The sequence below is a fragment of the Meriones unguiculatus genome, chromosome 15, assembly GCF_030254825.1.
Source record: "Meriones unguiculatus strain TT.TT164.6M chromosome 15, Bangor_MerUng_6.1, whole genome shotgun sequence".
NCBI lineage: Eukaryota > Metazoa > Chordata > Mammalia > Rodentia > Muridae > Meriones > Meriones unguiculatus.
In genome coordinates, this window is record NC_083362.1 from 66,039,120 (window position 1) to 66,056,144 (window position 17,025).

Here is a 17,025-nt window from a genome sequence, read left to right on the forward strand (position 1 = left end):
AGTGAACTGAAGCTGAGATTAGAGCTGCGATTACCATAACAGTCACTGCTGGAAGAGCTTTGTAAACTAAGAAGCGCTGAGGCAAGAAACAGCAATTGCTTGTCAGGTTGCAAGAAAAAGAACAGAAAAATTCCAGGGGCTTTGAAGCTGCCTAAGTACAAAGGCTTACCCTAAGAGGTTGAGGTAAGGCTTTAGAAAAGGCTGGTTCTTTTGATGTCATTTTTTTTTTTCAAACAAAGAAATGGCTTTCTTTTAAATTTTTACTACTTGTAACACTTTATTTTTTTTTTACTTTATACAAAATACAAAAATGCCGATCCAAAGAGCACAGACCAGTAGTGACAGGCACGTGGCTTGACAGCAAATTGTGTCCAGCAAGACGTTAGTTCTCAAACTTTATTTTAGTGAATACATGCATTATATAAAACAACAATAGCAACAACAACAGAAACAACACACGAAGAGGCTACAGCTTTTGCTAGCTCCACCCCTCACCACCTTCAAGCCTTTGGGTGGAAGTGAGAGAAAAAGAATTAAAAAGGCAAATGATATTTTTTCCCATAAAACTACTATAAAAGGTCAGATTTTTTTTTTCTCCTGTCACACTGATTAAACTTCTCCTGGAAAGTCACACGTATAAACGAGAATGAAACAAAAATCCTGAACTGGACAGACAGCAAATACTCAAGAGGGTTGTTAACCTAGGTAACTGATCAGTAGTTTAAAGAAATCTTTTAGATATCCTGAAGCCCTCCTGTTCAGCCTTCAGTACAGCAGCCCAGCCTTCCTGCCCTTTCTTCTGACACAGCCCTGACCAGAAACACTTGCGTCACTGAACTGTTGCTATGAACCAGTTTCAAAAAAGAAAGCAGTGTACAAAAATATTTAACAGAACTATGAAAGATGTGGGGAAAGGAGTCTTTCTTTACAGCAAAGTCGTCTTTGCTTTGCATGGGTTTCTTTCATCCGTTCTTCAGGGCTTGTTTATCTGCCCCAGGAACAAGACAGCACCTAGAGGAGAAAGAGAGATAATGTTGGACTTCATAAAATGAATTCATGGTGCAAGATGAAAGGTGCTGTGAGGTGAGGAGGGAAGCAGCCATCGTTAACCTCTTGCTCAGCTGTGCCATTCTGCAGAACTCTCTCCAAAGGCAGAAACTGTCCCCACCTTCACTGGGCAATCATATGGTATCTACTACTTAAGTGTGGCAGCTGAGTTGAGGACAGTGTGACTAAGGAGTATCATTTTAATAAAGTTTCGGTTAAATAGCCACAAGTGACTAGAAGCTTAAGTGTTGGGTGGATCATCTCTGATACACTAAGGAGGACATATAAAACAAGAGGTAAGAGAATAAGGAACTATGCCTTCTGATTAAAATAATAGCAAAAATAAAACCTGTTGCAAAATTTAAGGTACTTTTAAAACTATATAAAAAAATTCAATAGATGTTAAGAGTTTCAAAGGGCATGCTGAACCTTTTCATATGTTAAAAACTACCACCTCCCTCCCAACTACAATCGGGGTAATATTTAAAAGCTCCCATCAAACTCCATAACACAGACTCGATTTTCCTCCCTCTTTAAAGTGGGTGCTTGGAGTATCCATAGTGTTTCCTATAGTTGACAGTGAAGAAAACGGATTGAGGGCCACACTAATGGGTACAATTCTGGCTGGAGGGCACCTTTCTGAACATGAACAGCCAGCGATGAAATGGAAGAACCACTCACCTGTGGGATTATGTCGGATGAAAAACAGGAAAGGCCTGTCTACTATGAACCATGGAGGCGATGACCTTGCAATTAGGATTGCAGCTATGGACAGAAGAAGTGATGTGTTATCCACTCAGTACCAGGCCAGCCAATGACAGCACTCCCAGATGCTGCTGTCTGAGGCTACAGTTGCTTTGTTTTGTACATTGGCATGCTATAGTGGTCTCAACAATCACCATTTATTGAACACTGGGCCAGGCTTTTCACAGTTACTGTCCTGCTTATTCTGTAGAAGCCCCGTCTTGGCAATAAAACAACTTAGTCCTCATAGATTTATGAGGACTGGATGACATAAAACACACTATAGCTCTCAGGACAGAGACTGCCACCAAATGAGCATACAGTGCATATTTGCTGTTATTATAAGCTATTTTTATGCACACCATCTGCTGTGCTGGTGAAGCCTCTGGACCTCTTTAACCTACCCACATCCCTTCCCACAGCTCAGAGGCCAGCTCACAAGGCTTAACTGTTGGTTCTGTGCCTTCCCTTTCGGTATATCATTTAGATGCCCTTTGCCACGGCAACATGGGCTGCTCGTCTGCACCTGCTACAGTGCACGGCTGCTCAACTCACTAGCTGCAGATATCTCACTTAGAAAACAACTTTTTGTTATTCTTGTAATGCTGGGGATAAAACCCAGGACAGCTAAACAAGTCCTTTGCCACTGAACTACACCCTAGCCTCAAAGAAAACTTCTTTAGACACAAAGGTCTTAGATCTGCCTACTTTGACTAATGGCTGGCCCCTTTAACAAGACCATGGAAAAGCTAGGGGAAGGGAGTAGGGTGGTTTAACTCCCAGGGTCTGGTACAATGCCTCAGCACTTTCCTCAGTCTTCTGAAAGACATGAATGACATAGGCTTGCTCTTTGAAAGGGAATACTCGAAAGTTATACTGGGAAAACCACTTCATCCAGAATTATAATTAGACAGCAGGCAGTATAGATCAACTTAGGTACCCCTGAAATAACTATGTTGGGGAACTAAGCTCCTAATATGATTACACTTGGAGATAGGGCCTTTTGGGGGGGCTTTTAAGGACACACACACACACACACACACACACACACACACACAAAACCCATACAGGTGAGGCCTTACCTAATAGGACTGACATCTTTATTAAGATGGGGAAGAGCACCAGGGATGTCACAAAACCATTCGCACACAAGCCTCATGAGCACACAAAGACCTCGAGAGGAGCCAGGCCTATTGACACTCTGACCCTGGACTTCTGGCCTTACGAACTATAGGAAAATAAACATCTCTTGTTTAAGTTCTCCTTACGGTCTCTGGCATTGTCATGGGAGCCTATGCTGACTAATTACGCAGCCACAGGTTGGTGACAGAGAGCCTCAGACTTGGCTTAGTACTCTGCGTAGTGGTCTTGAAATCCCTAGTACAACTTAGAACAAGGGAGTATATATTTGTATTCATACAGGGCTCCTCTACAGAGCACGTTGCTGGCCCTGACTGGACATACTGCTAGTTGGCAAAACAGACAAATCACTTTGGTCAAATTTAACATATAGCAATCACCCAAAGAGGACAAACAATATTTTAAAAAGTACCAAACCTTGTATTCTAGGTCTTTATCTTAAGTGCTATTTTCAAACGGACAGAAAAAAAGTGCATTTATTTGAGAGGTTATAGGTTGATTCTATAGAATAAATGACAACTTTGTTTCATGACTAGAAATAGTTGAGCAACCAGCAGGATGTGCGGTGGAAGTTATTCTATGAGCTTACAATGTCCTAGCCCAATCTCCTCATCTCATTGCGTATGGATGACTGATGACCGTGACGGTGCTGGTGGGGACAAACTTAACTCTTCTTCCTTGTAAGCTGCCCAGAGGACAGCTGCAGATGTTCTAACAATCAAGGAAGGCTGCACAACAACCCTGGTGCAGTCCTGTCGATGATGCTGACTCTTCACCCTGTGCTGGGGAGACCCAAGGAGCTATGCTCCTGGATTTGCTAACATGTCTCAATCTATAGTTGAGACTTTACTGCAGGTAAATCAGCCAGATGTGCTCTGTCCCCTGAGAGCAGGGACTAGCACACACGACGCTTGGGTGAAGTCTGGTTTGATAAACAAAGCTTTATTAAAAGACTGAGGGAGTCACACCCACTCAGTTGCACACCTGTGATTGCTTTCTTGTTGTATATGCAGAATTGAGGAGTTGTGCAGAAGACAGTGAGGCCCACAAGGCTGAAATCCTTGCTATCTGGCTCTGGGGAATGCTGATTCCCTTCCTATATGAAATTCCTACACAAACATGAGTTTTCCTTTCTCGGTGTTAGTGTTCAAATACAAGGCCTTGTGCCTGCTAGGCAAGTACTTTCCTACTGAGCTATACCTCTGTAATTAACATTGTTGTCATCATTATCATTGTTGTCATCATTATCATTGTTGTCATTATCATCATCAATCATCACCATCAATCAATCAATCATCATCATCATCCTTATCATCATGAAATACTTCATTTACCCATACTCACTGCTTCCAAGGGTCAAACCCCACTTTCTGTGTCATCACCATCATGAAATACTTCATCTACCTATATTCACTGTTGTATCCCAAGGGTTGTTCCTCCCTTCCCACCTCCCCAGTGCTCAGTGAGGAACAAGAATCCCTAGAATTGTGCTAAGATGGTGAGTGAACTGGAGTGTGTCTCCTTTCCTACTGGAAGTGGTCTTGCCACGCGGCCCACCACTCACTTGTTGCTGCTGAAGCTTTGGTCCCGTCTTCACTGACTTCAATTTTTGCTTTTTGCAAGATGTGAGAGACGTGAAGGCTTTCTGACCCTGTTCCCAGAAAACACAAAAATTAGCACTTCTTCGATGGGCCTGCCATCTACAGTGTTGGAAGTAACCTCAAAGCCATGGCGAATTCTAATTGATATAAAGGGTCAGACATAACCCCTGATAGTCCTGCTGATTGAAGGCTGCGGGTGGCTGTCACTTGCAGTAGATTTCAATTTCCGCCAAATGATCTGCAGTTGTTACTTCTGGGAGGGATTCTCAGAGCCCAAGTGTGTTAGAACCTCTACTCCTTCATTTCAGACCACTCTTAATTTTATACCAAAAATGAAAAGGACAGAAATTTGTAAAGATGTCATTTTTTTTTTCCAGAAGAAAAAAAAGACATTAATATTGTCAATTTTAGACTGTCCACCCTAGAGAGGATCTCAGGTGGGAAAACTGCTGCTCACAAGGATGAGAAATATGCCCGTAGTTACCTGGTTGGCTGGGCACAGGGAAGTGCTGGCTTTCATAGCCCCAGCCACTCACCCACCAGCACAGCAGAAGGAGAGGGAAACTGCTGGGAAGGGCAAGGCACAGAGCTGCAGCTGTAGCTTGGGGATCCTCCAGTGAACTCATTCCCCATCTCACCAGAGTCCAAAAAAACCAGACAATTCTCAGTGGGAGGCATTGTCCAAGAGTACACCAACTCTAGTCAGCATGGGACACAGGCCCGGATGAAGAGATCGAGAGAGCTTTTGGGGGTCACCTGATTTTGCCCTGTCTGTACAAATACCCAGCTCTAATATGGCTCGTTGTGACCAGGTGCATGCTCATACGGCTTGGGTCACTCTCGAGGTAAAAGAGAATAGCTCACAGAGATTCAGGGCCCCTGCTCCTCCTGTTTAGCATTCAGACCATAGTAGCTGATTCTGAACAAGAAGTGCATCTTTCTCAAACTTTAGGAGGCCAAGGATCCCATTAAAATAAAGGTGTGACTCAGGAGGTCTGGATCTGAACCACGATAACCATTTCTAACAGGTCATGCTGGGGACCAGGCAGGAAAGGGGAATGGGAAGATCAGAGGAGCTACGGTTTCAGTGAAGGTGTATGCATGTGTATGTGGGGGGGGGGTTCACGATAATGTAGAAGGTGCCTAGCCCACAGGAGATACTCAGATATTCTTGAGCATGCAACTGGAGTTGGTAACGAAACAAATTCTCTACCACTGGATAAAATGCACACTGGAGTACTTCGCGTATCCACGCTATAGCTTTTCATTGGAAATTGTGTTCTAAATGTAGAAGCCAGAGATCTGACCCATTCAAACAACTCCAGGAAGAGTTGCATCAGATGGCAAATACAGGGACATGATACTAAGCATGTCTTAGTCATGCTTACTCATGGGAGAAGGACAGTCTTATTCAGACGTATTGAAGTAGTTATTTCAGACATGGCAAAATACATTTCTGGATACAAGGCAAGCCCACAGTTGCTCTATGGAAGTAAGCTAAAGTTTGAGAATTCAAAAAAATCTTCAGTTTTTTTTTTTTCAAACCTAAGAGAAAATTTGTATTCGAAAATAAAGAGCAACCAAGTCCTAACTAAGAGCAAGTTTTTGGGTAATAGGCAATCATGTAGTCCTTTCCCTTGTAGTCTCTCGGGCCTCATATGAAATGTGGGAGCAAATGATGAAAGCTGATTGATTGACACGTTCGCAATCAACAGCATCCTTCGGCCATGCATTGAGCTAAACTTTGCATAGGTTTAGGGCAACATACTCCCGATTTTGACTTTTCTTTTTGCGCAAATAAAGACCTGGAACATTTTCTTGAAGTTGAAGTTTTAAACTCGACATACTTGTTATTTTTGCAAAGTTTGCCTTTGATGGCTCAAACATCTCAGTAATGCCAAGGGCTTTCAGTGGCTCCTTCAAATCAGTTTGTGCCACAGCTGTGAACCTACATGAAAACAGAAAACATAGGAGAGGATCAGGATCAAAATGCTGTAAATGACTCAAATATGACAAAAATAGTACATATTTACAAGTAGATTTTTTTTCCAAGATGGGGTTTCTTTATGTAGACGTGGCTGTTTTGGCTGGCTTTGAACTCACAGAGATCCACCTGTCTCTGCCTCCCTGAGTATTGGGATTATACGCGGCTACAAATAGATTCTTTAAGTAAGACCCCTTCACCACTCTGAACTGTAGCCTGACTTCTAAGCCTAACAACTTTTTATAGAGTGTGTATGGATGCATTTAAGATCATCCCACACAAACAGGCACGGCAGGGTCTCAGAGAAGGCTTTCAGGAAACACTGCCTCGTTTTCTCCAAAACGCACGTCCTAGGAAACCATCCTAGTGCCTTCTTTTTACTATGCAGTCTGACTGATATCCCCTGAGCAGTGCATCCTTTCTTTTAAGAAAAGGGGCACTTACTTGGGCAGGACCAGCTGCATCCTCTTGGGCACCATGGTGTTCATCCAGCTATCAATGGTCTTGGTGCTGATGTGGGGGATGATGGCAGACAGCGGGGTGGAGCTCTCCGTTGGCAGGGCGATCAGCATGCTGATGCTTTCACCATGGTAGGGCAGCTCAATGAAGTTGTACCATAAGCCATTCGGGGTGCTGGTAGACCCTAAAGAAATCAGAGGCAGACTTAGTGTGTGCCTGATGATGGGGCACAAGTAGCTGGCAGTCACCAGAGAAGCCACAGGGGGAAGACAGTAATTCAGCCTGTAATGCTCCCTTTGCTACAAATAGCTTCCTCAGAAGGACGAAGATAAGGACAATGACTTCTTTCTTCCCTGGGGCTGAATTCTCAGTCTCCAGTCTAGACAGAATGCCTCTGGGCATCGGGAGACTCACTTTAACTCTGCTGAATAGAATGTAAGTAGATCATTAGGTACTCAGCACACAGTGCTTTAGAAGAAGTTAACCTTTATGTAGGTAAAAGAATAAATTAAAGGTACTTTTTGAGGTGTTTTTTTAAATTTTTTTTACATGTTACCTTGTTTTAGAAAATACGTTATATTGTGTTTAAGGTGTACAATACAATGGCATAGGCAAGACACAGCAAAATCATTTCTATAGTGAAGCCAGTTAGCACATCCATCATTTCACATAGTTACTGATTTAAAAAAAAAAAAAAAAAAAAAAGGAGCAAGCTAGCTGATTTCATCAGATTTCACCTCTGTTCCCCAAGTGCAAACGCAGTATGACCGGCTGCCTCATGCTACTGCCACTGTTAATGTCCCACTATAATGGACTATACCCTCAAGCCGTGAGCTGAAAGAAACCCTTCCCATCTTCAGCTGCCTTTGTCAGGTGTTTTTTAAAAGAGCAACAAGAAAAGTAACTAATACAGCAACAGAGAATGGATTAAGGCAGCGACCGCACAGTACAACCGAGCAGTGAAAAGGTCTCTGCTTGCGTTTCTAAATTGATCGGGGTTTCTAAAGTGTTGGCTGAACACCAAACCTTTAAAGAGGAGCTCTGTGAGCCTGATGAGGGGTCACGGCATCCCCGTGCCATCCCTCCATATAGATGGAAATATCAGCATATTAAAGTACGGACCTTGCAAGGTTGTGGAGATGACAAAATGAGAAAAAAAAATATATATATCCTATGCAGTAGCAAGGCAGGTGCTTATAGGGTCCTCTGCTTCCTCCTCTACATGAAGCACAACATAAGAAAAAAGAAGAAAAAAGCTCCTGTGGTTTTCACTGGATCTTTCTTGGTGGATGGCCTGTTTTGTTTGTTTGTTTGTTTGTTTGTTTTCTAGACAGGGTTTCTCTGTGGAGCCCTGGCTATCCTGAAACTCATTCTGTAGACCCGGCTGGCCTTGAACTCACAGAGATCCACTTGACTCTGCCTCCTGAGTGCTGGGATTTAAGGGCATGCAACCCCACGGAGTTGAACAGGCCACAGCTCCAGAGAAGGAGGGCAGGAGGTCAACGAAAGAAAAAGACAGAAAGAGAGCAAGCTTTGTTCTGTCACAAGCACTTTCATCCATAAAATATAAACAGTTAAAGGTGCTAGGATACCTGATATCATAGAAATTGCTGGTATATCTTTCTCTTCCTAACCATAGGCTGCAGCGGATGTAGCAGGATATAGCCTAGGAATCCAGTGTGGTCCGACTCAGCTTGGAATTGCTATAAGCTCACAGCAGCCTGGATTCTGGGTTGGGACTACCCATGAATCAAAGTTAATATTCTTTATTTTTAGCCTGAGTAATAAAACGGTCTCAGTAGAAACTGAAAAATCAACGAGAAAGTGAGGAAAAAAAATTACTTCCTAATGAACCCTTTAATCCTTGAAGAAAACATCAAGTGTCTAGCTCTAATGGGGCTAATTTTTAGAAACTGTGAAATGCAGGAAACGGTTACTAAATTACTGCTCTGGGGCCGAAAACAAAGACCTGGAGAGATTAATTGCTACAGAGGTGGGTATAATTCAGCTAAGGAGGGCTGAAGCTATGAATGATGAGAAGTATGAGTTGGAGTGTGTGGGAAGTGGGGGGGTAGGCAGGCTCCCAGGTTAACCCAACCTTGACTGGATACACCACTATTAACCAGTAGAACCAGAACGCCTTAACCATTCTGTGTAGTCACACATCTGCTGGAGGTTTGACCTCTTTCCACCTGTGCGCTGGACCCCAGGACTGGGTAATTATGGCTAGTAGGCAGGCTGCATCTGTCCATACCTACGCTGTACTTGGCAGCTTGAGAAGTAGGGAGACGGATGGACACCTCTGTTCTCTCTTTCCTCCCAGGGACTTCCTTACTGCCACCACCCCACCCCCTACAGCCTTTTACTCAGGGCAAATGTGAGGTTTGAGAACACAGGCTGGAGTCCTAGAACCCGGATTCAAAGCCAATCTGAATAGCTAACTCAGTCAATGACTTCAGTAAAACCCTGCCAGACAGTATACATACCTAACACTCAGCTCAAGTTGGCAGACGGCACAAACGTTCATACTGATGGGGGGCAGCTTTGTAACCGCCCAACCTACTTTTGAAGCAAGATCTTGCCATAGATTCCAGGCTGACCTCAAGGGCAAGATCCTTCTGTCTCAGCCAGATACAGGGATCACAGACCACAAGCCGGGGTGATACCCAGCTGCCTTACTTCTCTAACAACTGGTTTCTCCTCAGAGCTTAGACACAGAGCTGAGTTACATGAGAAACCACACCTGAGGGAGTGGGTATGATACCTGCCCATTAGGACAAGTCACACAGGAAAGGATATTTGGGAGCTGGGGTCAGGGCATGGGGCCTCTGGTTTCAACTGTCATATCCTAAGCCACCTAAAACTCAGCGCCTGCAAAGTACATTGTGTGCTCTTCTGTGAGGAAGCTATCTGCAGTGTATAACACAGGAAGCAGGAAGCCTTTTCTATTAGATGAATGACATAATTAGTCAAGAGTCAAGTATGAAAAAAAATGTGAAGATTGGAGACCTTTTAGAGTGAGAGCTTTTATTCTGGAAAGGCCTTTGTAATAATCATTCCTGGGGTAAGTCCTACAAGGAAGGACATCACTAAACTCACTGAAATGCTACAAATGCTTTATGGTCTGTAAAACCAAGGAGAATATTCTAAATACTATCCGGAAAGAGTTATAGACAGCTGTCCTTGTAATGACATTTAGCTTACAGTCAAAGAGGATTTCCTGATCCCACTTGAATTGAAACCGAAAAAAAAATGTGGGTGGAAACAACAAATAGATCCTCTTGAGTTTGGTTGTCTACATTACAGACTGAAGTCCAAAGTAGGCTTGGAGACAACTGGTGGGGAAGAAAGGAGGCCTAAGCAACTGGGTGAGTCAATAAAACTTCTGTGTCAGGAGAACTGGCAGGCAAGGACAAGAATAAAAATAGTCTTGGGAACTACAACCAAGCAGACAGCCAAAGGGGAAGAACAGTGTTGAATAAATAGGAGTTGGACACAGAGAAGAAAGGAAACTAGAGACAGGTGGACTGTGCTACACAGGCATGGGGACCCCAGGCTCAATTCCCAGTAGCCATATACAAATCCAGATATGGTGGCAAACTTGCAATTCCACCTGTGGAAGCAGAGACGGGGGGGGGGTGTTCCTGGAGGTTCAGTGGCCAGCCATCCTAGATGAATCAGTGAGCACCAGGTTCAGTGAGAGACCCTGCCTCAAAAAATAAGGTGGAGAGTAACTGAGGATTATTGCCAACGGGGACTTCTGGATTCCATACACACCCTTGGACACAGATGCTCCTGCATACATATGAGCATGTACACACATATACACACAGAGCAGTCTGGTTATCTGTTGGGCCCCTCCCCCCACCAGGGTAAAGTCTCCACCGTATAAATTCAAACATTTACTCTGAACATTTATAGCAACTTTGATCAGCAATTCCTATTTAAGCAAATTTCCTCTAGGAATAGTGATAAAAGCTTTCACAAATTTATGCATAAGAAAACTCAGTGATTATTTATTAGAGGAAAAAAAAGTAACTGACTAGCCGGAAAATATTATGTAAGTTTATATTATGAAATAATGTGTAGCTAAAAAAAGGTCTTGTATATTCTAGCAAATTGATAAAAAAAAAATGTTCCTTGATATGAATAATGAATAAAACAGTTTATGGAATAAACATTGCAGTGTAATCCTATGTATGCAAAAGCCTTCAAATATATTCTATATATTCATAGAATAGGTCAAAAATTATATGTCTAGCACTTAATAGTGGTTTTTATCCCTGGAAGTCGGATTACTGGAATGTGTTTTCTTTCTGCTTTTATATGTGGCAGCTGGCTTTGCAGTGAGCCTGAGATGCCTTTCCACTAGAGAACACTTCAAAGCTCTTCCTAAATAAGTAAATAAATAAGTCTAACCTTGAAGGATAGACCAGGCAGGCCTCAAACTCACAGAGATCCACCTGTGTCGGCCTCCATGAGTTCTGGATTAAAGTTGTGCACCACCATGCCTGGCTGCAGGCTTATTCTTTAGGAGGCACAAGTCAGAAGCATTTCTCTTCCTCTTTTTTTTCCACTATCTTGCCTTGACGTGACCAAGTGGGTCTCCTCAGAGATGCCAATGACATAACATTCCAGAGATGCCACATAATCCAGAAAGAAGCCAGACGCCAGGCTCCGGGATTCCAGGTAGACCCGATGACGGGCACGGAAAGGAGGATGAGAAGGATGCGTGCATGCTGCTGGCTGTAATGACTTGTAAGGAAATGGGATAGAGGAATGAGGAACACTTACATGCTCTGTCCAGAGCCCAGCACAGCAGTCACAGTGCGCACAAAGCAGGCGTGCCATCAGACTGGTCATGGAAGCAGAGCTTAATGAAGGCATAGAAAGCATGGGAGGAACACAGGGAAACAGGTACAGATAGGATGTGAACAGTGGTCACCATTCCCAGCCTTAGAGGGTGGGGTGACCTGGAGAGAAAGTGCACCTGATCACATGATCACACTCAGGAGCTGAGACTCTATAGGGTAAGAAAGCTGCAGCCGTGGTGTCACTGTGAGAGACGGAGGGGGGATTAATGTCCCAGTCCTTCTCTCCTCCCTCACCTGCTGTTCCTACACTGGCCACTCCCTTCAAGCCAGGGAGCAAGAGGCCTCCAAAAGAAGGCAGTGCCCGTTGCAGACAGGATGAAGGAGGTGGAAAAGGAGAGAGTGAATTAGGGAAGGCAGAGGGGGTTATTCTCCCAGCCTTCTTTCATTCTTTACATGATTCTCATAGTCTGTCAATGTGTGTGTGTGTGTGTGTGTGTGTGTGTGTGTGTGTGTGTCTGTCTGTCTGTCTGTCTGTCTTGTCTCTCCCCCCCTCTAACCTCACTAATAAAAAATTTATTTATATCAAGGATGCAGTTCAATAGTAGACTGTCAAATCTGCCCAAGGCCCTGGGTTTGATCCTCAGCACCACAAAAGATGCACAAAAAGTAGGCACCTGAGGTAAAGCACACATGTATGTTCTTGGACAAAACAATTCTGAACTCAGAACAGGCCCTCAGGTGTTTCTCTCTGAGGATACACTATATACTCAGGAAGAGCCTATAAAACCTTGCATGTCTGAATCTTCCAGAGGGGTATCTAAAGAATCTTTGCATCTTAACCTTCTGTTTTGTTTCTAATAGAATGCAGACTGTATACAGATCCATCTAAACTAAAACATTTCTGTTTGAATCCGCTCTGGGGGTGCTGCCAGCATCTCAAGGGTGTTCCCGAGCAGCACAGCCCAGGAGGGGGAGGTCAGTGGGACTGGAATGACTTTCAGGCGAAAGGAGCTATTTACCATGCTCAGGCACTTGCAATGACTCCCTGTGGTGTTCTAAGTACACACTACTTCTCAGTGAACATTTATCGAATAGTAAATTTGGAAAATTTGCTCCTACAAGACTGGTGACTGACAAGATAAAGTGTTCTGATGGGACATTCAGGCGCCATGACTGAACTACAGCAGGGTCTCCTGTATAGAGGATCACATCTAAACAGGCGACTGAATCTGAAAAGGGGGTATTTAGGGGCTGGAGAGATGGCTCAGTGGTTCAGAGTGTCTCCTGTCCTAGGAGAGGATGGGAGCTCAGACACTCCAGCTCCAGGGTATCTGATGCCCTCTTCCGGCCTCTGTGGGCACCTGCACACCGGCATACACAGAATTTAAAAAGAAATAAAAGTCTCCAGAGCCTGACATACAGACAGGAAAAAGAGATTTAAGGTGGATCAAGAAAGCGCTGATGAAGTGAAATGTTAACAACAGTCATAGTTATCTGCGCCACGGAAAAAATGCTATATATGTGAGACTCTTCGCTCTGGCTTTAAGGTTGATAATACGTGCTCACTAAAAAGAAAATTCAGGGGCTGGAGCGAGGGGAGGAGAGCATGAGGACCTAAGTTCCAATCCCCAGCAACCATATAAAAACTGGGAGACAGGAAGTTTGTTGGAGTTTTTCGGCCATCTCTCCAGGCTCAGTGAGAGATCTTGTTTCAAAAGAATGAAGTGGAGTGTGACAGAGCAGCCCTTGCTGTCCTCCTCTGCCATCCACAGGTAGGCACACCTGTTCACACACACACCACACTGACATGCATACATCCACACACAGGAAATTTCAATTTTAAGTAAGGAAATCAATGTGAAGTCCTACCACTGCGAACATTTACCGAACGTTCTCCAAGACATATCTGTATAGACAAATGGACAGAAAGTATTTGGGTAACCATTGTTCATCAGCATCTACTGTTTTATAACCTGCCTTTGGAAATCAGACACACTCCACATCATCTTGCTATTTATGTTGATCTAAATCTAATTATCACCTGTGTTCCAGAGCATAGACAGGTCTCAGGGTCTACAGTGTTCGACATGCCAAAACCCCTCATACTCAATGTAGTCTTTCCATGTAGCCTATATCAATTCTACTGAATATTTTAAACCATCTGTTACTTAAAATACTCAATGCAATGTGAATTGCTGTTTTGTTATACTATTTAGGGACAGTGACAAGAAAAAAATATCTGTATGTTTGATCTGCAGCAAACTTTCCTCTTTTTAGTATTTTTCCATCTGAGGTAGCTTAAATCTGAAGATGCAGAACCAAGGGCTCTGAAAGTAGCTTTGTGCCGGGCTTGTGTTCATTTGCCAGTCTGTGATTATCTTCGTAAAGTAAGTTCTCTGGAGTGGGGCTGCTGGGATAATGACATAGACAGAGCCCTTCAGATAACAGGTCCACCCCACCAGCACTGCTCAAGAGGCACGACCATCCCATGAGTGGACATAAGTGGGTTTTATTAGCCTTCCTAATTTCTGATAACATGAGAAGTGAAAAAGAAATAATTTTTACTTAGTAATGTAAGTTTGCTAATGGTGACTTGACAGGTCCTTTCATATGCTTAATGTCCATTTGTATTGGTTTTTGTTAATTATCTTTTCATGCTACATTTTTATCCCAGAATCCTATGTAGGTCACATGTTAATACTTTTTTCTTTCCTTTCCTTCTTTCTTTCTTTTTCTCTTTTCTTCTTTTTTTTGAACGGTACAAAGACTTATCACATGCTTTCAGAACTCTTGCCTCCTAGAAACCTCCCATGCTCTTGCATCCTGGCATTCCAGGTGTGAGTCACCTCTAGCAGCTTTTATTTTCCCCTCAGCATAGATCTGCTTTTGAGGAGAGAACACTTGAGAGTCTTGCCTTTCTGCTACTAGCACGTTCTAGAATAGACTTCACCCAATGCGCACTCACCAGAGCGGAACACAGAGAGCTGGGCCAGCATGGGCACTTGGTAGGGCTTCCCATCACCTGCCACGAATGTCCGCTTCTTCGTGCTCTCGGGTTGAAACCGGGATTTCCACAAACCCTTGAAATACACTGCATTGATGAGGACCAGTCTGGTAAGGGTACTATCGATCAGATTTGGGGAAAGCAGGTTGTCAATCATACCTGTGAAGAACACGGGAAAATATCAGCAATGGAAAGTGCATTGAGGGCAAATGGCTGCTAGCTGCAGAGTCATGGTGAAAAAAAAAAAAAAAACAACTAAATTTTTAAAAGAGACTTAAATCATTCAGAAGGGCAAACAGAACAGACACCAGCAGTGTTGCAAAGAAGGAACAGGACAGGAGCCTACCAAGAGTACCTCTGAAAGACTCCACCCAGCAGGGGATCGAAGCAGATGCTGAGACTCATAGCCCAACTTTGGACAGAGTGCAGGGAATCTTATGGAAGAAGGGGGAGAGAGAAGGACCCAGAGGGAGCTCCATAAGGAGACCAACAGAGCCAACAAATCTGGGCCTGGGGTGGGGGGTTCAGTGGAGACTGATGCACCAACCAAGGTCCATGCTTGGGGAGGACCTAGGCCCCCTTCTCAGATGTAACAGCTCAGATAAGCAGCTCACTCTCCATGTGGGTACCCTAGTAAGGGGAACACGAGCTGTCTCTGACATAGACTCTGCTCCCTGCTCTTTGATCACTTTCCCCTCTGGCAGGGTGGCCTTGCCAGGTTACAAAAGAAGAGGATGCAGGCAGTCCTGATGATGCTTGATAGGCTGGGGTCAGTTGGTAGGGGAGGAGGGCTCCCTCTTTCTGAAAACTAGGAGGTGATAAGGAAACAGGGAGGGAGAGTGGGACTGGGAGGGGAGATGGGAGGGAGTTATGACCAGGATGTAAAGTGAATAAATTAAAAAAAATTAAAATTTTAAAACAGAAAAAAGTACTTCAATTTTACAATTATAATAAATGTAAAAAATAAAATAGATTAATGTTTTCATCGAATGCAAAAGAACAAATAAACAAACAAACTTAAATGAGACATCTGGACTCCTATAGCTTCAATCTAGCCTCAAACTCCCTACGTAGCTGAGACTGCCTACCTTTTGACTCTCCTGCCTCCACCTCCTAAGTGGTGGGATTTCAATGTGTGGCACCACATCCACTTTGGGTGGCACTGGAAGCAAACACCCTACCAACGATCCTGTAAACCCCTTGTTTTAGAAAACTTTCATACATCTAAAATAAGCTATATTTAATTAAAAACTCTTAGATTTTTTTTTAACTGATACTGTCATGTGGCTGCTGCTGCGGGTCCTTGGTGCTCAAGAGATGAGCAGTTTTTGCCTTTGTCTGTCTTTAAGCCACTAGGTTCATGCAGTCTCTATCAAAGTGCACACTCCAGCTTGTGGAATGTCAGAGCTAAACTTCATTTCTTCTAAGGCTTCAGAAACACTTGGAATCAATCCCTGAGCATCATAAGCCTCCTACTGCCTCCAACAAGATCGGGAACTGAATAGCATGTCCTCATTTAGGAGCTAGGCACCAAGCTAGGCTCCAAGAGCGCAGAGATGAGAAGAAATGGAGTTAGCCTACAGTAGATTACTTTGAAGGCAGTGTTCCCTTGCTGGAATGCCAGAATGCTCCATCTCATTCACATCAGTAGTGAAGGAACAAAAAGGCTCTTCTCACTTCAGAGTATTGGAGGGATCCTCCAAAAGCTTCCTGCATGAAGCTCAGGGTCCTTTGTGTTTGGTCTTGGATGCATGGTTTAAAGGTGTGTGTGTGTGTGTGTGTGTGTGTGTGTGTGTGTTTAAAAAGGGTTCCTTACCTAATACTCTGAAACGAGCTGGTAATTAGCATAGCACAGGGGAAGTTTTGGGTACCTGACATGTAGTGTCTTCAGTACTCTTCCACAAGAGGGCATCAAAGCCACCAAGCCTGGTCCTGGAACAAATCTACAGGCTATAAATAGCCATCATTCATTCAGTTCAGTACAAGGCTGGATTCTGCAAAAAGGCTCCTCCACCAGCACTCCTTGGAGCTAATGCTCAGGACTTAGGGTGCTGTTTCTGCCCCATGCAGAGAGCACTACACAACTGAATCCATCCCTCTCTTTTCTAACCCATGCCCCTTGCCCCTCCTCTTTCTCTCCACCTTGCCCCTCACTTTCCACAGAACCTGAGGGTTAGTGTCCCCAGTCATCATGATGGTATTTATTTTAGCCAGTTAGAATACGTCTGCTCA

At 43.8% G+C, this 17,025-nt stretch overlaps 1 protein-coding gene across 2 annotated transcripts in view; it reads right to left on the bottom strand.

Moving 5' to 3' along the window:
• Positions 1 to 246: 246 nt before the first annotated feature.
• Positions 247 to 17,025, bottom strand: part of Serpine2 (serpin family E member 2) — a 60,283-nt gene continuing 43,504 nt past the window's right edge. For both annotated transcript variants that reach the window (XM_060368686.1, XM_021644482.2), the window contains 6 exons: positions 14,755 to 14,952; positions 6,961 to 7,159; positions 6,380 to 6,480; positions 4,496 to 4,582; positions 1,729 to 1,812; positions 247 to 1,011 (listed from right to left, as the gene is read on the bottom strand). In XM_060368686.1, coding sequence (XP_060224669.1) covers positions 974 to 1,011; positions 1,729 to 1,812; positions 4,496 to 4,582; positions 6,380 to 6,480; positions 6,961 to 7,159; positions 14,755 to 14,952 — 707 coding nt within the window. In that variant the 3' untranslated portion in view covers positions 247 to 973. The remainder of the gene's footprint in view (positions 1,012 to 1,728; positions 1,813 to 4,495; positions 4,583 to 6,379; positions 6,481 to 6,960; positions 7,160 to 14,754; positions 14,953 to 17,025) is intronic.